The sequence below is a fragment of the Diceros bicornis genome, chromosome 30, assembly GCF_020826845.1.
Source record: "Diceros bicornis minor isolate mBicDic1 chromosome 30, mDicBic1.mat.cur, whole genome shotgun sequence".
NCBI lineage: Eukaryota > Metazoa > Chordata > Mammalia > Perissodactyla > Rhinocerotidae > Diceros > Diceros bicornis.
Genome location: NC_080769.1, coordinates 5458625 through 5486623, shown reverse-complemented (window position 1 = coordinate 5486623; position 27999 = coordinate 5458625). Strand labels below are relative to the sequence as shown.

Below are 27999 nucleotides of genomic sequence, written 5' to 3'. Positions count from 1 at the left end.
ATGGACTGAAGGTATATTTTATTATATAGAGGATAGTAAAGATGATAGTCCACAAACAGATCTGAATAGGTCAAATATCAAGAAGGAAAAACATCAGATCAAGTGGAAAGGGAAAACATCCACATTGACTGAAGGGAAATGACACAAATCAACCAGAAAGAGAAACACCAGGTTGACTGAAAAGAGAACACATCAAATCAATTATTCACAACAAATCAATTACTTCACAAGAAATCAATGACTCACAACATCCACGCCCCACTGCCGGGAGAGTCCTTTCAATCGACATGGCTGGGCGGGAATCACACATCCTGGGCAAGGCATCCCTTCCACAGGTGGAACTCTCACCAGGCCTCAGTCTTCAGCAGTTTTTTATAGCATCAATAATTTTCAGAGTAAACAGTCACAGTTTTTTTCAGAGCAAGCATCCAGTGTTCCCATGCACAAATGGTTATCAGTGGCATACGTGCACTGAGCCTCCTGGCTATCATTCCAGCCCAGCAGTTGTGTACATGCACTGTTTTCCCTGGTTATCATCCCAGCCTGGCACAAATGGCCAGTCTGTCCCAGGCTGCGGCGCCCAAAGGGCCTTGAAATTTTTACACATTGCAACTATCTCCGTGGGAGAAGGGCCAGTTCCCACCACGCAGAAAGCAGCTTTTATATTTCTTTGTGTGCTGGTGGCTGTAGGTCAATGGAGCGGCCAAACATGGCTGTACTCATGTCAAGACAGTATGTCCATTAATTATATTACTAGTGACTTGTTTTTTCACATCAGGTTCATTGGTCAGTCAATAAGTTAACCACGGCCAAGGAGGGAAATCACTTGAATTTTGCCTAGCCTCTTAGGGTAGAGGCCTATAAGCAGTTTCATATTAAGTGAGACCATTGGAACAAGGTCAATACCATCAGGTTTGAGGTGTCCATATATGTCTCAGAAACTTGCGTCAGTTTATCACCCTGAGCAATGAAATCAGCCTCTGCAGATTGAAATTAATAAGTGCAGAGTAAGGAGTGACTAGATTTGTAGTTGGGTAATTCTGAGGCAAGATATTTCCAGAGTTCTTTATGCCATAGTGGGCAACTTTGGATAAGGAGTTGTTACTATTTGTAGGACCACACAGCTAGATCATTGTCAATGGCCAAAGGATCTGTAAAAATGTGCAGATGTGATTGATTCTTGGCCAAGAAATTTTCTATGGCTAGCATGACCAGTTTGACTAATCGATCTGAGCTTGGGTCCATTCTTTGACCAGTGATGGCCTGTTGGATCTAGGGACAGAAGGCAGCATCTCTGCAGTGGACTCCATCAGATGTGGTGGTGCACGCTATCAATAAAGTATATGAACATGTTCACCCATGTGCTCCTAGGTGACTCTCCAAGTGGCCAATGTGTCTAAAAAGGAAATGGCCTCTTCCACAATGGATTACATCAGAGAAGAGGGAAATACACTACCTAGTATCCATGGGATATTCCAGAAACACCATTTTTGGCTGGCTCTATGCTGTAAATACCCATATCTCTTCAATGAGGAGGCCTCTGGTTAGAAAGCCTGGGGGGTCCTGCATTCATAACCCAAGGCAAAATGGGAAGCTGGCTGTGGAGGATCAATTCAGCCCCTGGGAAGGCCTCCATTTACATAAACACTCTGTCAGTTACCAGCAGTGGCTTCTCTAATTGTGCCAGTATCTGCTGAAGAAAAGTTTCTGGTACAAGAATGTCTTGGGTAATTTATGTCCACCATGGGAGGTTTAGAGACTCCTGGATGAATAACAGGAGGCTTCTACAGCCTCTGTGATAAAGGAGTGTGGGGAGGGGGACATTAATGGAGTGCTATTTCAAAAAATTCTAGATCCTTTTGTTCCCCAATTCAATGTAAGTCAATTTTGAGTGTTGTGTGAATAAGCAAGCAGATATGATAAATATGGGATGTTTGTGGTTGCTGTGGCTGACAGAACATGCCCGTAACATGGTTTCTACCACTTCTGTCTCCCTCTCAGCTCACAGCCCCCTCCTGCTGCCTCAGGGAAATTTTGCAGAGTGGGACATGCATGGATTTCTAAAGATGTTTCCAAGTAAGCAAGCACAGAGTAGGCTTGAGGTGGGAAATGAACAGCTGGAAATGGTCTATGGATGGCAATGAGAAGAAATGATGCTGATGCACATGAATGAGGATGTCCCCAGGCAGATCCCGCTTGGGATACACTTTTATGTTTTAAAACCACAGTATATCCAAGGAACCTGACTTAAACTCATAGACAGATTTGGGGAGCTTCTCACCAAGCTCATAGTATGTGTATGAGATGATGGCAGGTTCAACTCTAGAGCATGACTTTTTTAACTAAGACAGGGTTGCAATAAAGGACTGTGGAGGACTGAGTCCTTCTTCCTCAGTCCTCCAATTCTTCCTAAGAAGGATCCCTCACTGGTGGAAAGAAGAGTTGAACACATAAAAATCAAGGTTCAGGAGAGCTTAACATTCTCCTAGCGTATGAAAACAATTGTGTTATGTGTTTTCTAATTATTACTCACAGGCACATATATAACATATATAAATATATATAAAATATTTTTACTGTACTCATGAGTTTTCACAAAAGTATAGAATTACCGCCATGAAGAGATGGAAACTATATCATCATATCAAAAGAACACTCTTGTGGTGCCCATGTGAACAAAACCTCCAATACATAAGTTAACACTAAAAAAATGGAAAAGATTGAACTTCCTTTGCTCTTTTAAACCTCCAAGTTGTTAATATTGTTTCCCACTTTTCCAGAACATGTGCTGGAAATCTAAGCATATGGAAGAGAGACGTGTGAACAGCAATATGGACGATGGGGCTTTGTGAATCACGGAAACAAAAGTCTTCCAGCCACTCTTGCCACTCATCTTTTCTTACAAGAAAAGATGTTGAAAACTTGCCATTTTGCTTTTTATACTCAATTAGGATATTACTCAAAATGATACCCTGTCCTCTGCAGCTCACTTCAATTATTCCTGGGATGACTGCCTCTAAACATTCATAGCTCTTTCTGGGGTTTCCACTGGGAGATTACAGTAAACTTGCATAGATATCACTCTATTCATGGAACACACTCAAGATGAGCTAGAACAGTACAGATGAAGGTAACTGTTTCTCTAAACGGGAGGAACTCCATGGTTTAGTGGTATATGTTGCACACTCAGTCTGTAAAGCAGCAAAATGAAAAAACCAAACATTTTAAACATTTAAAGGTAAATGAAAATTCTCTCCTATAATATTAAACACAAAAAGACATCATAATTATCTGTGGCCTAAATCAATAGGAAGTCTCAAGTCCAGATAATGATAATAATGACATCCTCACTCACTCCTACCCTCAAAGAAAAGATATACACACACCTCAGCATTCCTATTAGCTCATATTGTTTTTTCACCTTTCTTCAAAGCCCTATTTCCAGCTTACAAACCAAAGCTTTACCATTTGCTAACCATCTTTTTTCCCACGAACATATAAGCACCATGATTGTAAGAACTGGTTTGTTTCATGTCACTATATTCAAATCTCATTATGCCTTATTTGTGTAAAATTGGGTATGTTGCCTCTATAGTGCATGGTATGTGAGAGATGCTGAAACACTAGCACCAAGAGCCTAGTCTCCGAGAAAATCTTGATTGACATAGTGGTTCTGTCTCTCTCCCTTGCTAGGTTTGTATTATCTCACAATTTACCTAAACTCAAAGGCCTCAGGTGAATCATAAAGGAGATACGAAAAATATTACAGAGTATACTAAGAAGTAAATTTATATAACTTAACTAAGGTACTTTATGGTAAACAGTGTCTAACACACCTTAGGAAATATATCAGTGATTTGATAATAAGTAGGAAAGGCAAAATCCATTACAGAGGACTGGGAGCTGGCGTGTATTCACCGCAAGGCCAAGTCTTACCCTGCAGAAGAGAAAAATGTCACACATCATTCATCAAAGGTAAATGGTAACCATAATGGGCCAACACATTTATAAGGGTACTTTGTAACTCTATCTCTAAAAATGGAAAAAGATAAAATCCTAAATCATAAAAATGACCAATATTCCCCTCTTCTTACTAATATGACTGGAGCTTCTCAGAAATTAAGTTTAGCTCCATTAAATTGTTATTGCCTTCTAGAAAAAAATGATTATGATACCAATGATAGAATAAAGTTTACCTCCTCATAGCATTCAAAACAGAAAAATGTCTTGCTTCCTTGAATAGCAATCAAATCTTCTAACACAAGCCAAAATCCTTTGAGCACCCTGTTACTGTTATACCTCACAGTCCTTTATGGTGTGTGGTCATTCTTATTATAATTCATTACACCCCTCTCTTTGACAACAGGAGTGATCCTGTGGGTCACTGGCAAAGGACACTGAGAAAACTATGATTTAAGTTTTTGGTATTGAGAATAAATGAGAATAGTTTCATGACAAAAATTATAACTGCACTAAAAGAATAAAAAATATAATTTTCCTGACGAAAAAATACCTAAACTTGTATGCACATGATAATACTAACTCATAATGTAAAATGATTAAAGAAAACTGTAAAGTTTATCTGAAAATCCACAATTATAAGATATTTTAATATATCCTGAGGAAATAAACAATAATATTTGTTAGCATATGAGGGCTTAGAAGACAGTTGATAAATTATCTCTATGAAACAACTATAGAAACGCTAGTTTCACAAAAAAATGCATGTACTTTTAAATACATACAATCAAACATAATTAAAAACATTTTGAAGAATCATTTTCATCTACAACTAACAGTTAACAGTCTTCCTGATAGGAGGAAGGTGCTTATTCTCTTTTTTTTGTGTGAGGAAGATTGGCCATGAGCTAACATCTGTTGCCAATCTTCCTCTTTTTGCTTGAGGAAGGTTGTCCCTGAATTAACATCTGTGCCCATCTTCCTCTGTTTTGTATATGGGATGCTGCCACAGCATGACTTGATGAGCGGCGTGTAGGTCTGTGCCCGGGATCCAAACCCATGAACCCCAGGCCACTGAAGTGGAGTACGTGAACTTAACCACTATGCCACCAGGCCAGTACCATGGAAGGTGCATATTGTCACATGGAAGAAGCAGGTCAAGGTAGCCACTGCAGAATGCAGCAGAGAAACAAACTCCCATGTCATTTTTTTTAATGCACCACTGTGGATGACATGGTGAATCAGGAAAACATCCTGGCTAGCAGTATTAACAGCAGAAGGTGTTTCCCTATATATGCTAGACCTTAAATGGATATAATCTAGAAAAAAGGGGAATCAAAGAATATTCCCAGTCATGCAAGTTTGAATTAGTTTCTTGGTGGACACAAAAGGCCTTACAGAAAAATCCAAACTCTGATGGATTTTTGAGGTGGAACTTGTGAAGATATCAGTGGAAACCTACACCTCAAATAAAATGGAAATCAAAGAGTTGGTGGTGGTTTTGAGGATATTCTTGACTGGAAGGGCAAAGAATACAGGAAACTGGCTACATGGTGTCCTGGAATCTCCTATGTATCTGCCCCTCTCTTTGTATGTTGGCTCCTAAATGTGACTAATGTCTTCTTCTCTTCTGCCTTCCAAATCTCATACAAGTGAGGCTACCGGTGAATTCTAGCTGAGAAGTATAAAGGGGATGGATTCTGGAAAATCTAGTTCCCAACATTTACTTACAGGAAGGATATCTCCAACTCTAGCTTTTTTTTCTGCGTGTGAGGAAGATTAGCCCTGAGCTAACATCTGTTGCCAATCCTCCTCCTTTTGCTGAGGAAGATTGGCCCTGGGTTAACATCTGTGCCCATCTTCCTCTACTTTATATGGGACATCACCAAAGCATGGGTTGATAATTGATGGGTAGGTCTGCGCCCAGGATCTGAACTCGTGAACCCTGGGCCACCAAAGCAGAGCACGCAAATTTAACCAGTAGGCCACCGGGACGGCCCCTCAACTCTAGCTTTTTGTCCTATCATAGGCCTCTCTTATCAATCAAAGTCTATTCACCAAATACCAGTCAGAAGGACAATGAGCAAAGGCCTAAATTTGAAAATAATAATTCTCATGAAACTATACTCTTTGATAATCTTGCCATACATAAAATTTATTCCAAGTGTTTAATAGTATGAAAAATGGACAAGCAGCTTCTATACCCAACACCACAAAAAAAGGAGCTTTTTCAGTTTAAAAAAAAAAAAAAGCACAGTGTATATAATTGAATTGGGATATCTTGAAACTGCCACAGAAGGCCACGAGGAAAATTCCAATAAATACCAAACTGTCATTTTTCAATGGCCCCTTAACACAGAAAAAAATAAATTATTAAAAAAAAAAACCTAATTGCACATGAGAAATACATGTCAATTCATGCTTGGATCTAAGAGGCTTCAAGAAGTAAAGAGAAAATATTAACAGATTTAAGGAAAACTATCTATTAATCTTACGTATTAGTGTAGAAAGATGCCTTATAGAATTATCTCACCTCATATTCACTTCTAAAAGTAATTAGTAGAAATCCACAGTCCAATAATGTACCTTAGGAAAGCGGCTTAGTAAACACAATATATTTACAATTTTGATAACAACTCTTTCATATTGAAAAGTTTTCTGGAACATTACAGATGTATTAATTCCTATCAAGCTTTCTCATGTTATTTATATTTCTTTTTGGTGGGAGTTTTCACATTCTAGGAAGTGGGCCAATTGAAGCCCTTCCCACACTGTTTACCTTCAAGAGGTTTTATCCAGTGAGTCCTTTCATGCCTTCGGAAAGAACTGGAATCACAGAAAGCTTTCCCACATTCCACACATTTATATGGTTTCTCTCCAGTGTGCACTCTCACGTGTCTTTGAAAGTTTGTGTGACAAATGAAGGTTTTCCCACATTCCTTACATTCATGAGTTTTCTCTCCAGTATGACTTCTTTCATGTTTTTGAAGAGAACCGGGACACGTGAATGCTGTAGTACATGTTTTACATTCACATGGTTCCTTTCCGGTGTGACTTCCTTTACGTATTTGGAAGGAATTGTAATAACTGAAAGTTTTACTACACTGCTTACATTCATAGAGTTTCTCTCCTATGTGACTCCTTTCATGTCTTTGAAAATTGTGATGATATCTAAAGGCTTTTCCACATTGTTTACAGTGATAAGGTTTCTCTATACTGTGAGTTTTTTCATGTATTCTAAGTGAAGTTGCAACACTAAAGGCTTTCCCACATTCTTTACATTCATAGGGTTTCTCTCCTGTGTGAGTTCTTTTGTGTATTTGAAAGGAAGTGACATAACTAAAGGCTTTACCACACTGTTTACACTCATAGGGTTTCTCTCCAGTGTGAATCCTTTGGTGTATTTGAAATGCACTGGGAGAAATGAACACTTTCTCACATTCCTTACATTTATAAGGTCCATCTCCAGTGTGAGAGATCATGTGTGCTCGAAGGCTTGAGAGAGCAGTAAAGGCTTTCCCACATTCCTTACATTTGTAAGGTTTCTCTCCAGTATGAGTTCTTTCATGTACTTGAAGGGAACTGGGAAAACTGAATGCCTTACTGCATTTTCTACATTCATAGGGTTTTTCTCCAGTGTGATTTTTTTCATGTTTTTGAAGAGAACTGGGACAACTGAATGCTTTACTGCATTTTTTGCATTCATACTGTTTCTCTCCATTATGATTTCTTTCATGTATTTGGAAGCCTAGATGAGAAATGAACGCTTTACCACATTGCTTACATTTGTAGGGTTTCTCTCCTGTGTGAGTCCTTTCATGTGTTTGTAAGGAAGTATAATATCTGTAGGCTTTCCCACATTCCTTACATTCATAGGGTTTCTTTCCAGTATGAGTTTTTTCATGTCTTTGAAGAGAACTGGGACAAGTGAATGTTTTAGTACATTTTGCACATTCATAGGGTTTCTCTCCAGTGTGAGTTCTTTCATGTACTTGAAGTGAACTAGAACAATTGAAGCCTTTCTCACATTCTTTGCATTTATAAGGAGCATCTCCAGTGTGCATTCTCATGTGTCTTCGTAGGGTTTTGAGCCACATAAACGTTTTCCCACATTCCTTACACTTATAGTTTCTCTCTCCATTGTGATTTCTTTCATGTTTTTCTAAAACATGGAAATAAACAAAGGCTTTCCCACATTCCTTACATTTATAAGGCTTCTGTCCATATTTTTGATATTCAGATGGTTTGTTTTCAGCGTGACATCTCATGTGCCTCTTAAGGGATGAATGATGCATGAAGACTTTTCCACATGCACTGCATTCACGTGGTTTCACTCCAGGAGTTTTCTTGTTCAGATTGAGATTTGGAATACGGCTGAAGTTTTCTCCACATTGATTACCTTCTTTACTTTTAAACAGTCTCTCTACCATATGACTTCTGTGAAAAAACAATCACATTATTAATGATTTTATATTTATTATACTATGATTTATAGAAATAGTGTAGGTTTTTTTGCCTTATCTGAATTGTTTGAAATTCAATATACTGAATGCACTGCAAGACGACTTCACCTTGCTACTATTTAAACAGTGAAATTCACATGGGGTTATTAACACTGTTTCCAAGTAAACTCTTTTGCAAACACTAAACAACTATGTCACATTTCAGAAAGGATTTTTTAGTGAAAATTTTCTAAGAATAACTAAATTTGAAGCAGGGATTATTTGTTTTGTTTTCTTCTTTAAAAACTTTATAACATACAGGATTCTCACATGAGACACTGCTTTATATTGTGAGTGTGACTCACCTTTGTCTTCTCCCCTGGTTTATGTAATGATCTTCAATGTCATGATCTTTCCATTTCTTTCCTAAAATGCAGACCAAGAAAAATGATTCCAAAGTGTTAGAAATTATTAAAAAATTATTCAATTCTAGGTCCATGATGAGCTGTGACCATGCCTTGTTTATTTGTCAACATATCCCCTTTCTACATTCCAAATATTGGAGCAACATCGATGGGCAGGAAGCATTTGTTCTCTAATTAACTAAATGAAGAAACGTCCTCATCCTTACCAATGGAGGCCAGATTCCTGAAGGTTTCCGACATCACATCTCTGTAGAGTTTCTTCTGTGAAGGATCCAATAAAGCCCACTCCTCCAGGGTGAAGGTCACAGACACATCCTCAATGGCCACTGAGACCTGAAACATCCAAATATGTGTACAGTAAGGTGCATGAGGCTGACTGTACTAGACCTCCACACACCCTTTGTAGGAACGTTATGTATGATTCTGTCTCCTCCAAACATTCACTCTATGACTCGATCATCAGAAACTCACTCTCTGTACACACTTCCTCATCAATTTAACAGCATCATGAATACAGAGAAATTATTTACACACTTTTACTATGATCACATTACATCTTATTTCTCTCTAATGGCAGGGTCCAGAGCACGCTGGGAAATGCCAGAAATGCTATACAAATGAAACTAATATCATTTTAAGACTGATGATTCCTTGTGAGAAGAATTCTTTCATCTTCTTCCTTATTACTCACCAGTTACAGCACTCCATGAGGCAGAGGGTCAAATCTGCATGAGGTTTCAAATGGATAAAAACATAGTGAAGAACTGAAAGCTATTTTGTCTCATCCCATCACCAAGCATGAGAGTCCAGGAGGCCGCTAAAAATCAAACTTTTAACAAAGCCAGCTGGCCACATTGTCCTAAAGTACTCCAGGCCATTACAAGTAATGAGATGCAGCTGGCAGAATGTAAATATTCTTCTGGGGGAAGCGTTGCTTTTAATTTGTGTAATATTTATCACAGGCTCATTTCTTCCTTTCTTTCTCTGTCCAACTTGATGGAGCTCAAAAGTTACTTCAAACTTAGAGTTCAGACATGAGAAAGAAGGCATGACAATGTACAACATAAAATCTCTACACTCATGTGCCTCACAGCTGCTTCAAACCAATTTCAGAACACACAGTGAGATGATAATGTGCCAGCAGAGCTCTTTTTGGTCAAACCCAAACAGTATCCTGGGCCTTGTTGCCCCTGAGGGGCAGATTAAGAGCTGTAGATTTCAAGGCAGTTCACCGAAGTCCAAAATAGTTTGAAGGTGAATTTGCCCATGATTATAAAATATGTAACGGATTCAACAGCGCTTCCCTTCAAAAGAACATAAAATCTCCATTCTCCAATTTCAGGACAAAGTGTTGCACAAACAGCCACTGTAGATGATGCTCTGACTACTTCTTGTCTGGCATTTAGGAAACCTAGAAGCTATCCTTCTCATGGCATAAGAGGAAAATAAACAAATGTGAAATGAACTACTCTTAGATCCATGAGAGCACTGAAGTCATAGGACAAATGAGTGTCTCCAAATTTGGGAAAGAGAAAAGAAAGATGGCATTTTGAAATAAGCCCCTAATATTCTGTTCTTAACAAGACCAGTACTCAAAAAAATCTATTTCACTGGAGTCTAATGCAAAGACCGAAAAAAAAAAAACAAAAAAAAAAACAGAAGAGACAGAACCCAGTATCAATGAACCTGTTAGGACAACCTTTTTCAACAGAGGTTTAAAATACACATTATGGAAATACATAAAGGAAAACAGAGACAGAAAAAATAAATAATAACCACTGATTTCCTAAAATTAATCATAAACGGCAAAATTGTAGATCCATGAAGCTCAGAGAACACTAAATATGAAAACACCAAAAGTGCACACCTAAGTATATCATATTTACACTGGACAAAAATCAAAGACAAACAGAAATATATTGAAAGAAGCCAGAGGGGAAAACACACCTTAGGTATAGAAAAACAAAGATTCCAATTAAATTAGACTTCTTTCCAGAAACCCTGTAATCAAGAACGGAGTGGAGGGAAATATTTAATGTTTAGAAATTGAAAAAAAAAAACACTCTCCTAGAATTCTGTGTCAAATTATACTGTTACCCCACAAAGGGCACAACCTGCTCACCATGAGACAAAAGCCAATCCCCAAGAGGCAAGATGGTGGAAAAGAAGGGGCAGTTTATTACAGCTTGCTAGCAAGGGGGAAGATGGCCAACTAATGTCTCAAAGAACCACCTTAAGGGGGCACAAAATCTTACAGCAGTTATATAGGCCGATGGGTTATAGGGGAGGAGGTTAGGAATGTTGACCTTCTGGTGTTAACAGACTGGGAGTTGCCACACTAGATCTTTCAGTTTTCATTGATGATGACTATCAGCATAGACTCTCTGTTTGGGGGTCATCGCATTCCTAAGGAACTCAAAAGAACAAAGTTATCACCTTACTGCAGCTGGGAGGTACATGCACAAGCAGGGGTCGTAAAATCTACGGAGCAATTAGATCTCCTGGAGGGTGCATATCCAGCTGGTTAGTATGTCAGAGGTCATTCAAAGTTACAATAGGGTTTTTCTCTTCTACAGTATGGCTTCCCTTGTCTCAACCTTGTCTTGAGTCGGTATCAATATTTCAAGAATAAAGGAGAAATAAGGAGTTTCTGAGACAAAAACTGAAGGAATTTGTCATTAGTACAAATGAATAAAACATTGTACATTGAAAACATTGAAAACAATGTATTCAACTACTTCGAATAAAACATTGTAAAATTCAGAAAGAACGTAAATAATAAAGAGGAATATTAGAAATGGAATAAATAAGTGTAAATATCTTTTTTATTTCTTATCATAGTTAATATCACAGATTATAATTTGTTGAAAGTAATATTAGCAACGATGTATTTGGTAATGATAAGTTTATAGACAAGTAAAATAAATGACAACAATGTGACAAGGGACAGGGAAGGGGAAAAACTGGGAACAGTGTGTTGAGGTACTTGCACAGTGAAGCAGTAGAGCGTTACTTGACAGAGGAGGTGGGTTAGTTGTAAACGTGGATTGAAAACTCAAAGGTAACCACTCAAAGAGTGTCATAAAAAATGTGTAATTGATGTGCTAAGAGAGGAGAAAAAAAGTCAGATAAAATACTCAGTTAAAGCCAGAAAAACATGGAAGATAAAGAGAAACAAACAACAAGGGTAAAAATCATAAACTGTAAAAGGTTTGGTAAATATTAATCCAGCTGTATCAATAACCACTTTAATCATCAATGGCCTCAATACAACTGAGAGGTACAGTAATATCAGTTTTTTAAAATCACATTTAATTATTTGTTATCGATTAAAAAGCCACTTTAAACATAAAGCCACAGACAGATAAAAGGTGAAGGGATGAGAAAATCATACCATACCAACACTAATCAAAAGAAAGCTGCCATAAGTATATGAATTATAGGCAATATAGATTTCAAACCAAGGAAAACTCAGAGATAAAGAGGGGCATTACATAGTGATAAAGGGGTCCATTCTCCTAGAATGCATTGCCATCCTTCATTTGTGTGTGCATAACAACAGAGCGGCAAAATACATAAGGCAAGAGCTGATAGAACGCAAGGAGAAATCGATGAATCCATTACTAGAGCTATAGATGTCAACATCCCCTTACCATGAACCATAAATTTTGGTAGGCAAAAAATCAGAAAAGAAAGTTGAACTGAACAGCACTAAAGAAGCAATGGATTTCATTGTAATCTATGGACTACTTCATGCAATAATAGCAGAATACATGTTCTTCTCAATTTCACATGGAACATTCAACAAGACAAAACACATTCTGGGACATAAGACACACCTTAACAAATTTGAAAGAAGAGAAATCATATAAAATATCCTCTTAGACCACACAGACATTAATCTAGAAATCAATAACAGCAAGATAGTTGGAAAAGGCCTAAATATGTGGAGATTCAACACACTTTTAAATAATACATAGGATCAAAGAAATCTCAAAAGAAATTAAAAATTATTTTGAACTAAATGAATTTAAAAAACCAATATATCAAAGAATGAGGTGTGCAGCAAAAGCAGTACTTATGGGAAAATTTACGCCATTGAACAAATACACTGGAAGAAAAGAAAGATCTATAATCAATAAGGTAAGCATCAACCTTAGAAAACAGTAAAAAGAAGAGCAAATTAAACCCAAAGTAAGAACAACAAAAGAAATAATAAAAATTAGAAAAGAAATTAATATAATTGTGGGAAATTAATGGAGAAAAAATTTTTTAAAAGCTGGTTCTTTGATAAAACTAATAAAATTGATAAACATCTAGTTAAGATAACTAAGAAAAGAGGAAAGACCAAAATTACTAATATCAGAAATGAAAGGAGGGGGAATTGAATATATAAGAGGATTTGAAAAAATCCAACATCCATTTATGATAATAAACTGGTAATAGAGGGAAACTTCCACTTCTTGAGAAAGAACAGCCTCACAAAACCTGTAGCTAAATTCATAAGGTTTGTTCCCTATGAAATGATCGTCTCTGTGAGACACCTGAAATAATTCACAACAGCAGAAGTAACTCCTGGAATTAATAAGAAAGTATAGCAAAGTTGAAGGGTACAGAAGTCAACTACTTTCCGAAGGCCTACACAAATATACTCAGTTGATCTTTGCAAAGGAGGAAAGGCAATTCAAATGAAAAAGAAAGTCTTTTAAACAAATAGTGTTGGAAATAATGGATATCCACATATGAACACACACACACAAAATGAATGCAGACACAGGTCTTACATATCTCACAAAAATTAACTCAAAACACATCATAGATCTAAATGTGAAAGGCAAAAGGAATAAATTCCTACAAGATAAAATAGGAGAAAATCTAGATGACCCTCGGTTTAGTGATGAATTTTTAGATAGGGACGTAAAGTCCCTAAGAGAAAAAAATGATAATTTCACTTCATTCAAATAAAAAACTGCTTTGACAAAGATAGTGTTAAGACAATGAAAAGACAAGTCACGGAGTAGGAGAAAATCTTTGCAAAACATGTATCTGATAAATGACTGGTATCCAAAATATCCAAAGAACTCTTAAGTCTCAACAGTCAGAAGAAAAACAACCCAATTAAAAATTGGCAAAAGATTTCAACAAACAGTTCACCAAAGAAGATAGACAGCTGGGAATTAGGCAATATGAAAACACGCTCCATATCAAATGTCATTGGAAATTTGCAAATAAAACAATAATGAGGTATCATTAAATACTTATTAAATGGGTAAAACTCAAAACACTCAGAACACCAAATATTGGTGAACATGTGAAGCTACAGGTAATTCTCATTCATTGCTGGTGGGAATGGAATTGGTTACCCCTACAATGGAAGACAGAGACTTAACTTTTCAAAACAAAATACAGCCTCACTATGTATACTAAGAGCCAGCAATCACACTCCTTGATATTTTCCCAATTGAGTTGAAACCTTATGTTCACAGAAAACCTGTACAGGAACATTTCTTGGCACTTGATTCATAATTGGCAAGAGGTAGAGTTAAGCAAGATGTCCTTCAAGACTCGAACACATTATTGGTGGCATATCCATATAATGAAATACTATTCATTGATAAAAAGAAATGAGGAGTCAAGCCATGAAAACACATGGAGGAAACTAAAAAGTAAATGGCAAAGTGAAAGAAGCCAATCTCACAAGGCTACATACTGTGTGATCACAAGTATACGACATTCTGGAAAAGACAAAAGCAGAAGCCAGTAAAAGGAGCTTTGGTTTTGAAGGACTTGGGGTTTGGAGGGAGGGATGAATCACTAGATGGAACACAGAGAAAATTCAGGGAAATGAAATTACATTATTTGATACAGAAATGGTGGATCCATGTTATTATACATTTGCCAAAGCCCATACATTGTATAACACAGAGTCAATGTTAATGTACACTGTGCACTTTATTGCATCAATATTGGATCATCATTTGTAAGAAATGTAGCACCATCACACAAGATGTAGAAAATGGTGCGAACTGTGTGGATGCAGAGGGATTATGTGGGAACTCCCTGTACTTTCTGATCAATTTTTCTGTTAACCTTAAACTGCTCTAAAATAACTGAAGTCTTAAAAAAAAGATGAAGACAAACTCATTACAGTTCAACCCTGATGACTGACTGATGACTGAAACAGGCCATGTTTCATTCAACTGATTTGAACTTAAGAGATCTTCCTTGACTTATGATGGGCTTATGTCCTGAGAAACCCAAAATAAGTTGAAAATATCATAAGCTGAAGATGGATTTAATACACCTAACGTGGCAAAAATCATAGCTTAGCTCGTCTACCTTAAACATGTTCAGAACACTTACATTAGCCTTCAATTGAGCAAACTCATCTAACACAAAGCCTATTTTATAATGAAGTGTTAAATGGATCAGGTAATTTACTGAATACTGTACTGAAAAAGGAGAACAGAATGGTGTAAGAGGATCACGTGACTGACTGGGAGCTGCGGCTCACTGCTTCCACCCAGCATCATGAGAGAGTATCGTACTGCTCATCACTGGCCCAGGAAAGGATCCAAACTCAAAGTATGGTTTCTACTGAATGCATATCACTTTTATACCATCGTAAAGTTGAAAAGTCATAAGTAGAACCATCATAAGTCAGAGACCATCTGTATTTCAATAAGCCAGTACGGTGCTCTATGAGCCGGAGACCTGTAAAAAACGTGAAACTTCCACTGAATGCCTTGTTGGAAAGTGAGGCACTGTATATTCTGAGAAGTGCCATGGTTACTATCAGTAGTGTCTGGAATTCCAACATGGATAAGTTGTGCCTTGGTGAGTCCTTTTATTGTGGACTTAGGAATGTACAGACAAACGTTACCTAAATTTATATTTTGGGTATCCCTGAGTCAAGAGATTCCCAGAGTTCTTTTACCACAAAGGGGTAACTTTTGGACAGTAGCCCAAGAGTCTGAAAATATGCAGATGGAGCCAACTATGGGCCAGGAATAAAATGACTGACTGATGTTTGGTTAGCTGTGGTGACCCTTGGTTTAGTTCTTCATCAGGGATGTCCCAATGGAGGGATGAAGAGCAGCAACTCTCCACTGAGCTCCATCATGTATGACTGTGTCTTGTTGTCCTTGAAGTCTATGCACTCCCCAGTGCTGTGCATTCAGTTAACCCCAAGGAACTACCCAGAGAGCCAAGGTGTCTGGGAAAGGGGTGACCTCCTCCTGTACCCTAGCATCTTTCAAGGGACTGAAGTAAGAAATGTCATCCCTCCTGCAGGTGGCATAAGCCAGGGGCCAAGGTTTGGTCCCGTCATTACAAATAGGTGTCGCTAGCCGTGGGGGCTGGTGGAGGGCTGTTTCCAGGGCCAAAGGCAAAATATGCACCTTAGAAGAGGATCACATGCTCAGTGTTTGTGAGAGCCTCTATTTTCAAGAGCTCTCAGTACCTGGTGATAATAGCAGCTCTAATGGCATATAGTGTGGGACTAGGGCAGGTTCTTGCATCAGAAGCCTATGGACAACTTCAGGTCCTCCTCCTGAGATCCTCAAATCACTGTCATCAGGGTTAGAGGCCACCTCCATGACAAGTGGTTGCTTTACAGACTTTAAGGAACAAAGGCTTAAGTTGGGTTTGAACTAATCCCTTTGCTGTGCCAAATGCAATCTGTGGGTGTTGTCCACTACAACCCAGAGGCTCAGGATCTCTGCAGCAATAGATGCAGGGGCAGCATCAACAGAGTTACTTAGGGGTCCTGGTGAGCACTCTGTAAGCTTGTCATTTACTGGCTGCCTTTCCCTGTCTCTTCTCTTTCTCTCTGAAATAACTGCTCTTTAAGGAGTGACCATGTGATAGGCTCACCTCATTCCCAGGGTAGAATCATCCTTGTACCTCCTCCACTATTCCCCCTAATGTCTGGGTAATCCCAGCCTCAGTCACATCTTCACTCTAAATACAGACAGATTCTAGCCCAGATGCTGACCCAGGACCACTTGTAATGAGGGCCATTCTCATACTCCTGCTCCCAAAGGACAAGGAATTAAGGGAACTGCCAACTCAGAGTCCTCTGTACATACAACCCAGGCTTGGTGGGTCAACAATGCACACAGGGCAGCACAGCTCACAGGAGGAGCTGCCCAGCAAGCAGCAGCTCACAGTGCAGGAGCCTCCAGGCTTTCTCATCAGCCCGTCCAGATAAGAAGGCCTAGGGGAAAGGCAGGGGTGAGGCTTAAGTTTTCAGAAGCCAAACACCAAATATGTGGACCCTGGCCACTCATTATAAGAACAAACAGGGGTAAGAAAAATAGGCATTTGCACTGGCTTGTTTTTACATAAAGAAGCACTAACAGGATGATGAAGTAGTAATCAAAACTGGTCATTTGAGGTGGGCTGGAGTGAAAGCAGAGGAGTGGGGCAGGATATGCAGGCAGGGAGTCTTCTTAAGTTAGTTTCCTCTGAACGGAATATTTTAATCCTTCCAAAGCATTATTTACTTTAAATAAAAAGAAATTTTTACATAACATATTTTCCTATGATTAATCATTACTATTAACTAACTTTTGCTTTATTAATTTAAATTTTAACTTTCGTACACAGGAAACCACTCCAAGATTTGATCCTTTAAAGAATAATGGAAATAAAATTCTAAACCTTAAAAAATGAAAACTGACAAATCTCTTTCTATCTAAAAGGAAAGGGGCACCACAGTTTATCCCTCCATTATAGTAAACATCAGAGATATTTTCAGGAAAGATAGCATATTATAATACATTAGGGGTTTGCAATTAAGCCTTTAAATGTAAGTGTTAGAAAGTGTTAGAAATTATAAAAAAATTATTCGATTGAATATGAATTTGAAAGACTTTTACATAAGCTTTGCAGTGTTTTCTTCATATAAATTAAAATAAAAATTCAAATGTTTTTTCCTCACAGTAATTAAAATAGGAATTTATTTGCCTTAAGAATAGTATAGCCTTTTCAATGTAAAAGTTCTCTAGGGACATGGAGATACAAAAACTGACCAAAAATTGGAAAATGCACCTGAAAACTTAAATATATCGATTTCATATCTTGAGGCTGTCTTGCCTAATAGAACAAAAATTCTGTTGGTTCCACAATTTTCCTGCATGACTCACATGGTATCTGTCAACTAACTTACATTTTAAAACCCCAAGTGCTAATGGAAACTAGAATCCAAGAGCTACAATCTTCCATTGATAAAGGAATCCAAGGACAGAAACACGAATATTCCAATCAGTTCATAGAAGGAGCCTGCTTGTCTACAGTTCAGAAGGAAAACCCACGTTCAGAAAGTAACCATGGAGAGTGACGTCAGCATCATGGCGGAGTGAGCTTTCCCGTGAATTCTTCCCCCACAAGATACAACAAAAGTAACAGCCACAGACCAACAACGGAATCCCAGACAGTGAAAAGCTAGAGCGGAGGGATCCACACTGCCGCACATCTGAGAGCGGAACGTGCTGGGCCCCCGGAGGAAGTGGGGAGAGGTAAGGAGAACTCCGCTCCCTCCCCATCAGATCAGCGACCCGGTCCGCGCGGCTCCCAGAGAGGGGGGAGGGGCGGCCCGCGGGCGGGAAACTGTAGCTCTTCGGGCTCTCTCAGCCAGTGGGAAACTCCCGCACAGAGGGCTCAGAGGAGCCACAGGGCTACCATCAACACCTGAGCAACCCAGAGAGCGGATAAAGAGGGGCAAACGAGAAGCCTCCCACGTCAGGGACCCAGAGGGCAAAAGAGAGAGCTCCCCCCTCCCCGCAACCCGGAGTCTGCAGCTTGACCAGATCTAGCGGTCCGAGGCAGACCTGAATAAACTGGACTGGACCCGTGGATCGCAGTGGGGAAAAAAAACAAAACAAAACTGCGGATCGCAGCAGAAAAACTGGGGCAGAGCGCAGGGGGCTTAGACTACACAGCCCTTTACCACCAGACAGTGGCGGCAGGTGGAAATTGCAACCAGAGACTTCCAGGATGAGGAAAATCAAAACCAACACAGGAACCACAATGCAAAAATATATGAAATCACCAGACCAGAAACAAAATGACAAGCACCCAGAAATCAACCCCGAAGACACAGAAATCCATAAACTAAATGACAGAGATTTCAAAATAACTATCATAAAAACACTCAACGAAATACGAGACAACACAAACAATTAAATGAGATTAGGAGTTTCTTCACAAAAGAGATTGAAATCATAAAGAAAAACCTATCAGGGCTGATGGAGATGAAGAACACAATGGAGGAGATAAAGGAGAATCTGGAATCTTTAAAGAACAGAGCTGACAATATGGAGAAAAGAATTAGTACTTTAGAGGATAGGAATACAGATATACTCCAGATGGAAGAAGAGAGAGAACTAAGACTAAAAAGAAATGAAGAAAGACTCCGAGAAATATCGGACTCTATTAGAAAATGTAACATAAGAATTATAGGTATTCCTGAGGGAGAGGAGAGGGAAAGAGGAACAGAGAGCCTATTCAAGGAAATAATAGCTGAAAATTTCCCAAATCTGGGGAAGGAGCAGGAAATACCAGTAAGCGAAGCCAACAGGACGCCTATATATATTAACAGACAAAGGCCTTCACCACGACACCTAGTGGTAAGGCTAGCCAGGGTCAACGACAAAGAAACAATATTAAGGGCAGCTAGACAAAAACAAAAAATAACGTACAAAGGAACTCCCATCAGGCTCTCAGCGGATTTCTCAACAGAAACTTTTCAGGCTAGAAGAGACTGGAATGATATATTCAAAATACTAAAAGACAAAAACTTTCAGCCAAGAATACTCTATCCAGCAAAAATAGCCTTCAAATATGATGGAGAAATAGTAACTCTCCCAGATAAACAAAAGCTAAGGGAGTTCATGGCCACGAGACCGCCACTACAAGAAATACTCAAGAAGGCCCTCAGGCCTGAAAACAAGAAGAGAAAGGGAACACAAAGCTTGGAGTAAGGAGAAAAGTAGGTAGACAAAATCAGAGAAATAGTAGATCTTTACCGGAATAGGTTAGCAACCACTTAAATACTAAACTCAAAGATCAAAGGAAGAAATTCACCAAAAATAAATTTAACCTCATCACTGTAAACACACAGCCACAACACAAGATAGAATAAGGTATAACAAGAGCAACTTAGAAGGGGAAGAGGAAAGTGACTGAATTGACTTAGTATAAGGAAATAGGAGGCTATCAGATAATGGACTATCTCATACAGAAGATTTTTTGCCCAAACCTCAAGGTAACCACTAAACAAATAATCAAATTAAAACCACATATGATAAACAAAGAGAAAACTAGAAGAATCATAAGACAGAACAACCAAACTGAATTGGCAGTCCAAAACAAATGGGACAAGAAACAAAGGAAATGCAAAAGAACCAGAAAATAAGTGACAAAACAGCAACATTCAACCCTCATATTTCAATAATTACCCTAAATGTAAATGGATTGAACTCTCCAATCAAAAGATACAGAGTGGCAGGATGGATTAAAAAGCAAGACCCAACAATATGCTGCCTTCAGGAAACACATCTTAGCACTAAAGACAAGCACAGGCTCAGAGTGAAAGGATGGAAGACAATACTCCAAGCTAATGGCAAACAAAAGAAAGCAGGTGTTGCCATACTCATATCAGACAAAGTAGACTTCAAGATAAAACAGGTTAAGAAAGACAAAGAAGGGAAATATATAATGATAAAAGGGACACTCCATCAAGAAGACATATCACTTATAAATATATATGCACCCAACATAGGAGCACCAATGTACATAAAACAACTATTAACAAACCTAAAAGGAGAAATCAACAACAACACAATAATAGTAGGGGATCTTAACACCCCACTTACAGCAATGGATAGATCATCCAGACAAAAAGTTAATAAAGAAATATTAGACTTAAATGAAAAACTGGACGAGATGGACCTAGTAGACATATACAGAGCACTCCACCCAAAAACAGCTGACTACACATTCTTCTCAAGCGCGCATGGAACATTCTCTAGGATAGACCATATGTTGGGAAACAAAGCAAGCCTCAATAAATTTAAGAAGATTGAAATCATAACAAGCATCTTTTCAGACCATAAGGCTATGAAACTGGAAATGAACCAGGAAAAAAAAACTGGGAAAGTGACAAAAATGTGGAGATTAAACAACATGCTACTGAACAACCAATGGATCATTGATGAAATTAAAGGAGAAATCAAAAACTATCTGGAAACAAACGAAAATGATAACATGCCATATCAAACCATATGGGACGCAGCAAAAGCAGTCCTGAGAGGGAAACTCATAGCGATACAAGCCCACCTTAACAAACAAGAAAAAGCCCTAATAGGCAACCTTAAATTACACCTAACAGAACTAGAAAAAGAAGAACAAACAAAGCCCAAAGCCAGCAGAAGGAGAGAAATAATAAAAATCAGAGCAGAAATAAATGATATTGAGACCAAAAAAACAGTAGAAAGGATTAATGAAACAAAGAGTTGGTTCTTCGAGAAGATAAACAAAATAGACAAACCCTTAGCCAGGCTAACTAAGAAAAAAAGAGAAAAGGCTCAAGTAAATAAAATTAGAAATGAAAGAGGAGAAATTACAACGGATACCATGGAAATACAGAGGATTATAAGAGAATACTATGAGAAATTATATGCCAACAAATTGGACAATCTAGAAGAAATGGATAAATTCTTAGACTTATACAACCTCCCAAAATTGAACCAAGAAGAAATGGAGACTCTGAATAGACCAATCACAAGTAAAGAGATTGAAATAGTAATCAAAAACCTCCCAAAAAATAAAAGTCCAGGACCAGATGGCTTCTCCAGTGAATTTTACCAAACATTCAAAGAAGATTTAATACCCATCCTCCTCAAACTATTCCAAAAAATAGAGGAAGATGGAACACTTCCTGAATCATTCTATGAGGCCAACATCACCCTGATACCAAAACCAGACAAAGACAATACAAAGAAAGAAAATTACAGGCCAATATCGCTGATGAACATTGATGCAAAAATCCTCAACAAAATATTGGCAAACCGAATACAACAATATATTAAAAAGATCATACACCATGATCAAGTGGGATTTATACCAGAGACGCAGGGATGGTTCAACATCCGCAAATCAATCAACGTGATACATCACATCAACAAAACAAAGAATAAAAACCACATGATCGTCTCAATAGACGCAGAGAAGGCATTTGACAAGATACAACATCCATTTATGATAAAAACTCTCAATAAAATGGGAATAGAAGGAAAGTACCTCAACATAATAAAGGCCATATATGACAAACCCACAGCTAACATCATACTCAACGGGGAAAGACTGAAAGCCATTCCTCTGAGAACAGGAACGAGGCAGGGCTGCCCACTCTCACCACTCCTGTTCAACATAGTACTGGAGGTTTTGGCCAGAGCAATTAGGCAAGAAAAAGGAATAAAAGGAATCCAAATAGGTAACGAAGAAGTGAAACTCTCACTATTTGCAGATGACATGATTGTATATATAGAAAACCCTAAAGAATCTGTTGGAAAACTGTTAGAAACAATCAACAACTACAGCAAAGTTGCAGGGTACAAAATCAATCTACAAAAATCAGTTGCATTTCTATATGCTAATAATGAACTAACAGAAAGAGAGCTCAAAAAGATAATACCATTTACAATTGCACCAAAAAGAATACAATACCTAGGAATAAATCTTACCAAGGAGGTGAAGGACCTATACAATGAGAACTACAAGACATTATTGAGGGAAATCTACGATGACATAAAGAAATGGAAAGATATCCCATGCACGTGGACTGGAAGAATAAACATAGTTAAAATGTCTATTTTACCTAAAGCAATCTACAGATTCAATGCAATCCCAATCAGAATCCCAATGACATTCTTCACAGAAATAGAAAAAAGAATACTAAAATTTATATGGGGCAACAAAAGACCCCGAATAGCTAAAGAAATCCTAAAGAAAAAGAACAAAGCAGGAGGCATCACAATTCCTGACTTCAAAACATACTACAAAGCAATAGTAATCAAAACAGCATGGTACTGGTACAAAAACAGACACACAGATCAATGGAACAGAATTGAAAGCCCAGAAATAAAACCACACATATACGGACAGCTAATTTTCGACAAAGGTGCTAAGGACATGCAATGGAGAAAGGAAAGTCTCTTCAATAAATGGTGTTGGGAAAACTGGACATCCACATGCAAAAGAATGAAAGTGGACCATGTGCTATCGCCATACACAAAAATTAACTCAAAATGGATCAAAGACCTGAAGGTGAGACCTGAAACTATAAAACTCATAGAAGAAAATATAGGCAACACACTATTTGACATTGGGTTTAAAGGAATCTTTTCGGATGACATGCCTACCCAGACTAGGGAAACTAAAGAAAAAATAAACAAGTGGGACTTTATCAGACTAAAGAGCTTTTATAAGACAAATGAAATCAGAATCAAGATGAACAAACAACCAACCAGCTGGGAGAGAATATTTGCAAAACATACATCTGACAAGGGGTTGATCTCCATAATATATAAAGAACTCACACAATTGAACAACAAAAAAACAAACAACCCGATCAAAAAATGGGCAGAGGAAATGAACAGACACTTCTCCAAGGAAGATATACAGATGGCCAATAGGCACATGAAAAGATGCTCAACATCACTAATCATCAGGGAAATGCAAATCAAAACAACACTAAGATACCACCTCACGCCCGTTAGAATGGCTATAATCACCAAGACAAAAAACAACAAATGTTGGAGAGGATGTGGAGAAACAGGAACCCTCATACACAGCTGGTGGGAATGCAAATTGGTGCAGCCTCTATGGAAAACGGTATGGAGATTCCTCAAAGAATTAAAAATAGAGATGCCCTATGATCCAGCCATCCCACTACTGGGAATCTATCCAACGCACCTGAAATCAACAATCCAAAGAGGCTTATGCACCCCTATGTTCATTGCAGCATTATTCACCATAGCCAAGAAGTGGAAGCAACCTAAGTGTCCCTCGACTGACGATTGGATTAAGAAAATGTGGTATATATATACAATGGAATACTACTCAGCCATAAAAAAAGACAAAATCGTCCCATTTGCAACAACATGGATGGGCCTGGAGCGTATTATGTTAAGTGAAATAAGCCAGAAAGAGAAAGACAAACACTGTATGATCTCACTCATATGTGGAATATAAACCAACACATGGACAGAGAAAACTGGACTGTGGTTACCCGGGAAGTGGGGGTGGGGGGTGGGCACAAGGGGTGAAGGGAGTCATATATGGGGTGAAGGACAAACAAAAATGTACAACCCAAAATCTCACAATGTTAGAAACCATTAAAATATCAATAAAAAAAAAAAAAAAAAAAAAAAAAAGAAATGGAAAGATATCCCATGCACGTGGATTGGAAGAATAAACATAGTTAAAATGTCTATATTACCTAAAGCAATCTACAGATTCAATGCAATCCCAATCAGAATCCCAATGACATTCTTCACAGAAATAGAAAAAAGAATACTAAAATTTATATGGGGCAACAAAAGACCCCGAATAGCTAAAGAAATCCTAAAGAAAAAGAACAAAGCAGGAGGCATCACAATTCCTGACTTCAAAACATACTACAAAGCAATAGTAATCAAAACAGCATGGTACTGGTACAAAAACAGACACACAGATCAACGGAACAGAATTGAAAGCCCAGAAATAAAACCACACATATACGGACAGCTAATTTTCGACAAAGGTGCTAAGGACATGCAATGGAGAAAGGAAAGTCTCTTCAATAAATGGTGTTGGGAAAACTGGACAGCCACATGCAAAAGAATGAAAGTGGACCATGTGCTATCGCCATTCACAAAAATTAACTCAAAATGGATCAAAGACCTGAAGGTGAGACCTGAAACTATAAAACTCATAGAAGAAAATATAGGCAACACACTATTTGACATTGGGTTTAAAGGAATCTTTTCGGATGACATGCCTACCCAGACTAGGGAAACTAAAGAAAAAATAAACAAGTGGGACTTTATCAGACTAAAGAGCTTTTATAAGACAAATGAAACCAGAATCAAGATGAACAAACAACCAACCAGCTGGGAGAGAATATTTGCAAAACATACATCTGACAAGGGGTTGATCTCCATAATATATAAAGAACTCACACAATTGAACAACAAAAAAACAAACAACCCAATCAAAAAATGGGCAGAGGAAATGAACAGACACTTCTCCAAGGAAGATATACAGATGGCCAATAGGCACATGATAAGATGCTCAACATCACTAATCATCAGGGAAATGCAAATCAAAACAACACTAAGATACCACCTCACGCCCGTTAGACTGGCTATAATCACCAAGACAAAAAACAACAAATGTTGGAGAGGATGTGGAGAAACAGGAACCCTCATACACAGCTGGTGGGAATGCAAATTGGTGCAGCCTCTATGGAAAACGGTATGGAGATTCCTCAAAGAATTAAAAATAGAGATGCCCTATGATCCAGCCATCCCACTACTGGGAATCTATCCAACGCACCTGAAATCAACAATCCAAAGAGGCTTATGCACCCCTATGTTCATTGCAGCATTATTCACCATAGCCAAGAAGTGGAAGCGACCTAAGTGTCCCTCGACTGACGATTGGATTAAGAAAATGTGGTATATATATACAATGGAATACTACTCAGCCATAAAAAAGACAAAATCATCCCATTAGCAAGAACATGGATGGGCCTGGAGCGTATTATGTTAAGTGAAATAAGCCAGAAAGAGAAAGACAAACACTGTATGATCTCACTCATATGTGGAATATAAACCAACACATGGACAGAGAAAGCTGGACTGTGGTTACCCGGGATGTGGGGGTGGGGGGTGGGCACAAGGGGTGAAGGGAGTCATATATGGGGTGATGGACAAACAAAAATGTACAACCCAAAATTTCACAATGTTAGAAACCATTAAAATATCAATAAAAAAAAAAATAGGATCATAACACACACACACACAAAAAAAAAAAAAAAAAAAAAGAAAGTAACCATATTCCCAAACTTGGGGTCTAGACTCTCCCAGTTGAGACAGAACCCCTAGAGTGGGTCAGTCCCTGGGAAGGAGGGAGGGGACACCTGAGCAGCCACAGGAATGAACTCTGGGAGCTCCTCACACCCTCCCCTCACCTGTGAGCATGGAAGCACGGCCTCCCCCAGGCTTTCCTTCTCACAAGTGAGGACACGCTCAGCCTGATTCAGTTTAAGGTTCTGACCCAAATGAACCCCCAAATTCATAAACCCTCCGTCCACAGGACAGAACTCCTGATCTTCACAGACTTTCTCAATGTGCACAAATTACGCTCTCAATGCACCCATATCATGGTTACAACACTCAAATACAACGTTTAAAACGTCTAGGTCTAAGGAACCACACTTACAGCCTCAGAGAGGGCATCACTCCCCACCCCCATGAGCACACGCACCCCCAGCTTTCCAGGGCTCTGCAGCTCCTCTCAGTATAGAGGCTCCTTCCATGGGGGGTGTGAGCAGTAGGACACCTGCAGGGGGAGGCTCCCCAGGAAGAACAACTGGGCCTTCAAGTCCTTCCCTTTGCAGGCCCAAGGGGGCCTTAGCTTGGAGACAATGACCTCAGGCTCTGCTTCCCACTGGAGGTGCTCTGGAACACCAGTGATATTTTAGATACACAAACCCAGTGTTTAAACAATCCAGCAAAATCACTCAAAAACAGTGTTTATCTGTTAAGGAGAGAAGAAAATTATAAGTCACTTTTACTAGCTCAACCAGAAAACTCCAAATATCTATCACTTTCAGAAAAAAAGATGAGAGTGAATTATTATTTCCAGGGCAAGTTTGTTTTCTAAATAATTAATTATACTTGAACCCTTCTCATCTGCAAATCTAACCCCTCGACTTTCACATGAAACCACTCAAAAGCAGAGAAGAGTCCTCAGGAACTTACTACACATACTCGGGAAGAAAAATGTAAGAGAAAAATTCTTAAATGGAAAGTAATACTGGAATATTTCATTTTTTCTAAAATTTACCACTCTTTCCTCCTTGGAAATATTTTATAATGTCTTCCAAGTTCTATTAATTAAATACATTTTAATTCCCATTGAAAAATGGAGACGTAAGTAAATCAATACATCTTTTCAGGGTGGTCTACCCAGGGAGGGGCAGTGCTACCAGGACAGAACACTCTGGAAAGATCCTGACGGGAGCGGCACAAGGATTTCATACACTGTATTCCAGGTGGTTATTCTCGGCTTTCCTCTCATGTAAAATAGCCACAGACACAAAATTAATCTTTAATAAAAGCCATGCAGGGCTCGGTGGAAAAGGAATAAACAATTACAATATTGGGTCTGACCCAATGATACTGTGAAATGAAATGACGATGATGCCGTGAATCAGAGAGGGGGAGTGGGTGTTTGGGAATGCGGGGAGGGATCTGGAAATTTAGGAACTTACTGCCAGCCCTGGAAGGGCTAGGCTGGGGGAACAGGGTGGTGGATGTGAGACCCTGCTTCCCAAACAGGCGGAAAACTCAGGAGAAAACGAGTCCCCCTGAGGAGAAAGGAGGGACTGGAGACCCCACAGCCCACAGCTCCTCCCACGCAGAAGCCCCGGAGACCGAGTCACGATTGTCCCCGATGACCCTCCCCGCGGTCACCGCACCATCTGGGGACACGCGGGGCTGCGGGCGCAGAGCTGCCCAGAGAGGCTCCGGGGCCGAAGTCGCCGCGCGCAGTGAGCACAGGACGCCCGGGGTCCCGGCTGCCGGCCCCGCCCCCACGCTGCGGCCGGAGGGGACTGAGGTCCGAGCGGCGCCCCCGCGGACTCGGGTCCGCAGACTCGGAGGTGACCGCGGGGAGGCCGGTCCCGCCACGGCCGGTTCCGACCAGCCCCTCCTCCCCGTCTCCTCACTCGGGGCCGCACACTCACCATTTCTAGGTCTCCCGGGTCCCCCTGAGTCCCTCCTATGTCGCCCACGGCCAGTGCAGATCACAGCGTGACAGATGCTGAGGCAGAGCCACCAGGGACCGTTAACGGAACACAACACACGAACCAGAGCGAGCCCGGAGGGAAACGGGCCGTC

General features: G+C 39.2%; 2 protein-coding genes across 5 annotated transcripts in view; one reads left to right on the top strand and one right to left on the bottom strand.

Annotated features, from left to right (window-relative positions):
• LOC131394552 (zinc finger protein 709-like) overlaps positions 1 to 27999 on the top strand; it is a 442972-nt gene that overhangs the window by 332340 nt on the left and 82633 nt on the right. The window lies entirely within an intron of this gene.
• LOC131394533 (zinc finger protein 709-like) lies at positions 2 to 27987 on the bottom strand. 4 transcript variants are annotated; one of them, XR_009216173.1, is made up of 6 exons: positions 27846 to 27987; positions 9034 to 9160; positions 8768 to 8828; positions 6494 to 8397; positions 3837 to 3937; positions 2 to 3191 (listed from the first exon to the last, which is right to left on the bottom strand). XR_009216173.1 is itself a non-coding variant. In XM_058525911.1 (5 exons), exons 1-5 carry the CDS (start codon positions 27846 to 27848, stop codon positions 3933 to 3935), a joined length of 1854 nt encoding a protein of 617 aa, XP_058381894.1. In that variant the 5' UTR covers positions 27849 to 27987; the 3' UTR covers positions 2 to 3932. The 4 variants fall into 4 exon arrangements, 2 of the variants coding, with proteins under 2 accessions (XP_058381894.1, XP_058381893.1); XR_009216172.1 differs by having other exon boundaries at positions 2 to 3937; XM_058525911.1 differs by having other exon boundaries at positions 2 to 3937; positions 6740 to 8397.

Bases quoted from the DNA above. Each gene is read 5' to 3' on its own strand.
- LOC131394533 (XM_058525910.1), bottom strand. The intron at 8,829-9,033 runs GTAAGGATGAGG...TCTGCATTTTAG, and splicing joins CAGGAATCTGGCCTCCATTG to GAAAGAAATGGAAAGATCAT. The intron at 8,398-8,767 runs GTGAGTCACACT...GTTTTTTCACAG, and splicing joins AACCAGGGGAGAAGACAAAG to AAGTCATATGGTAGAGAGAC.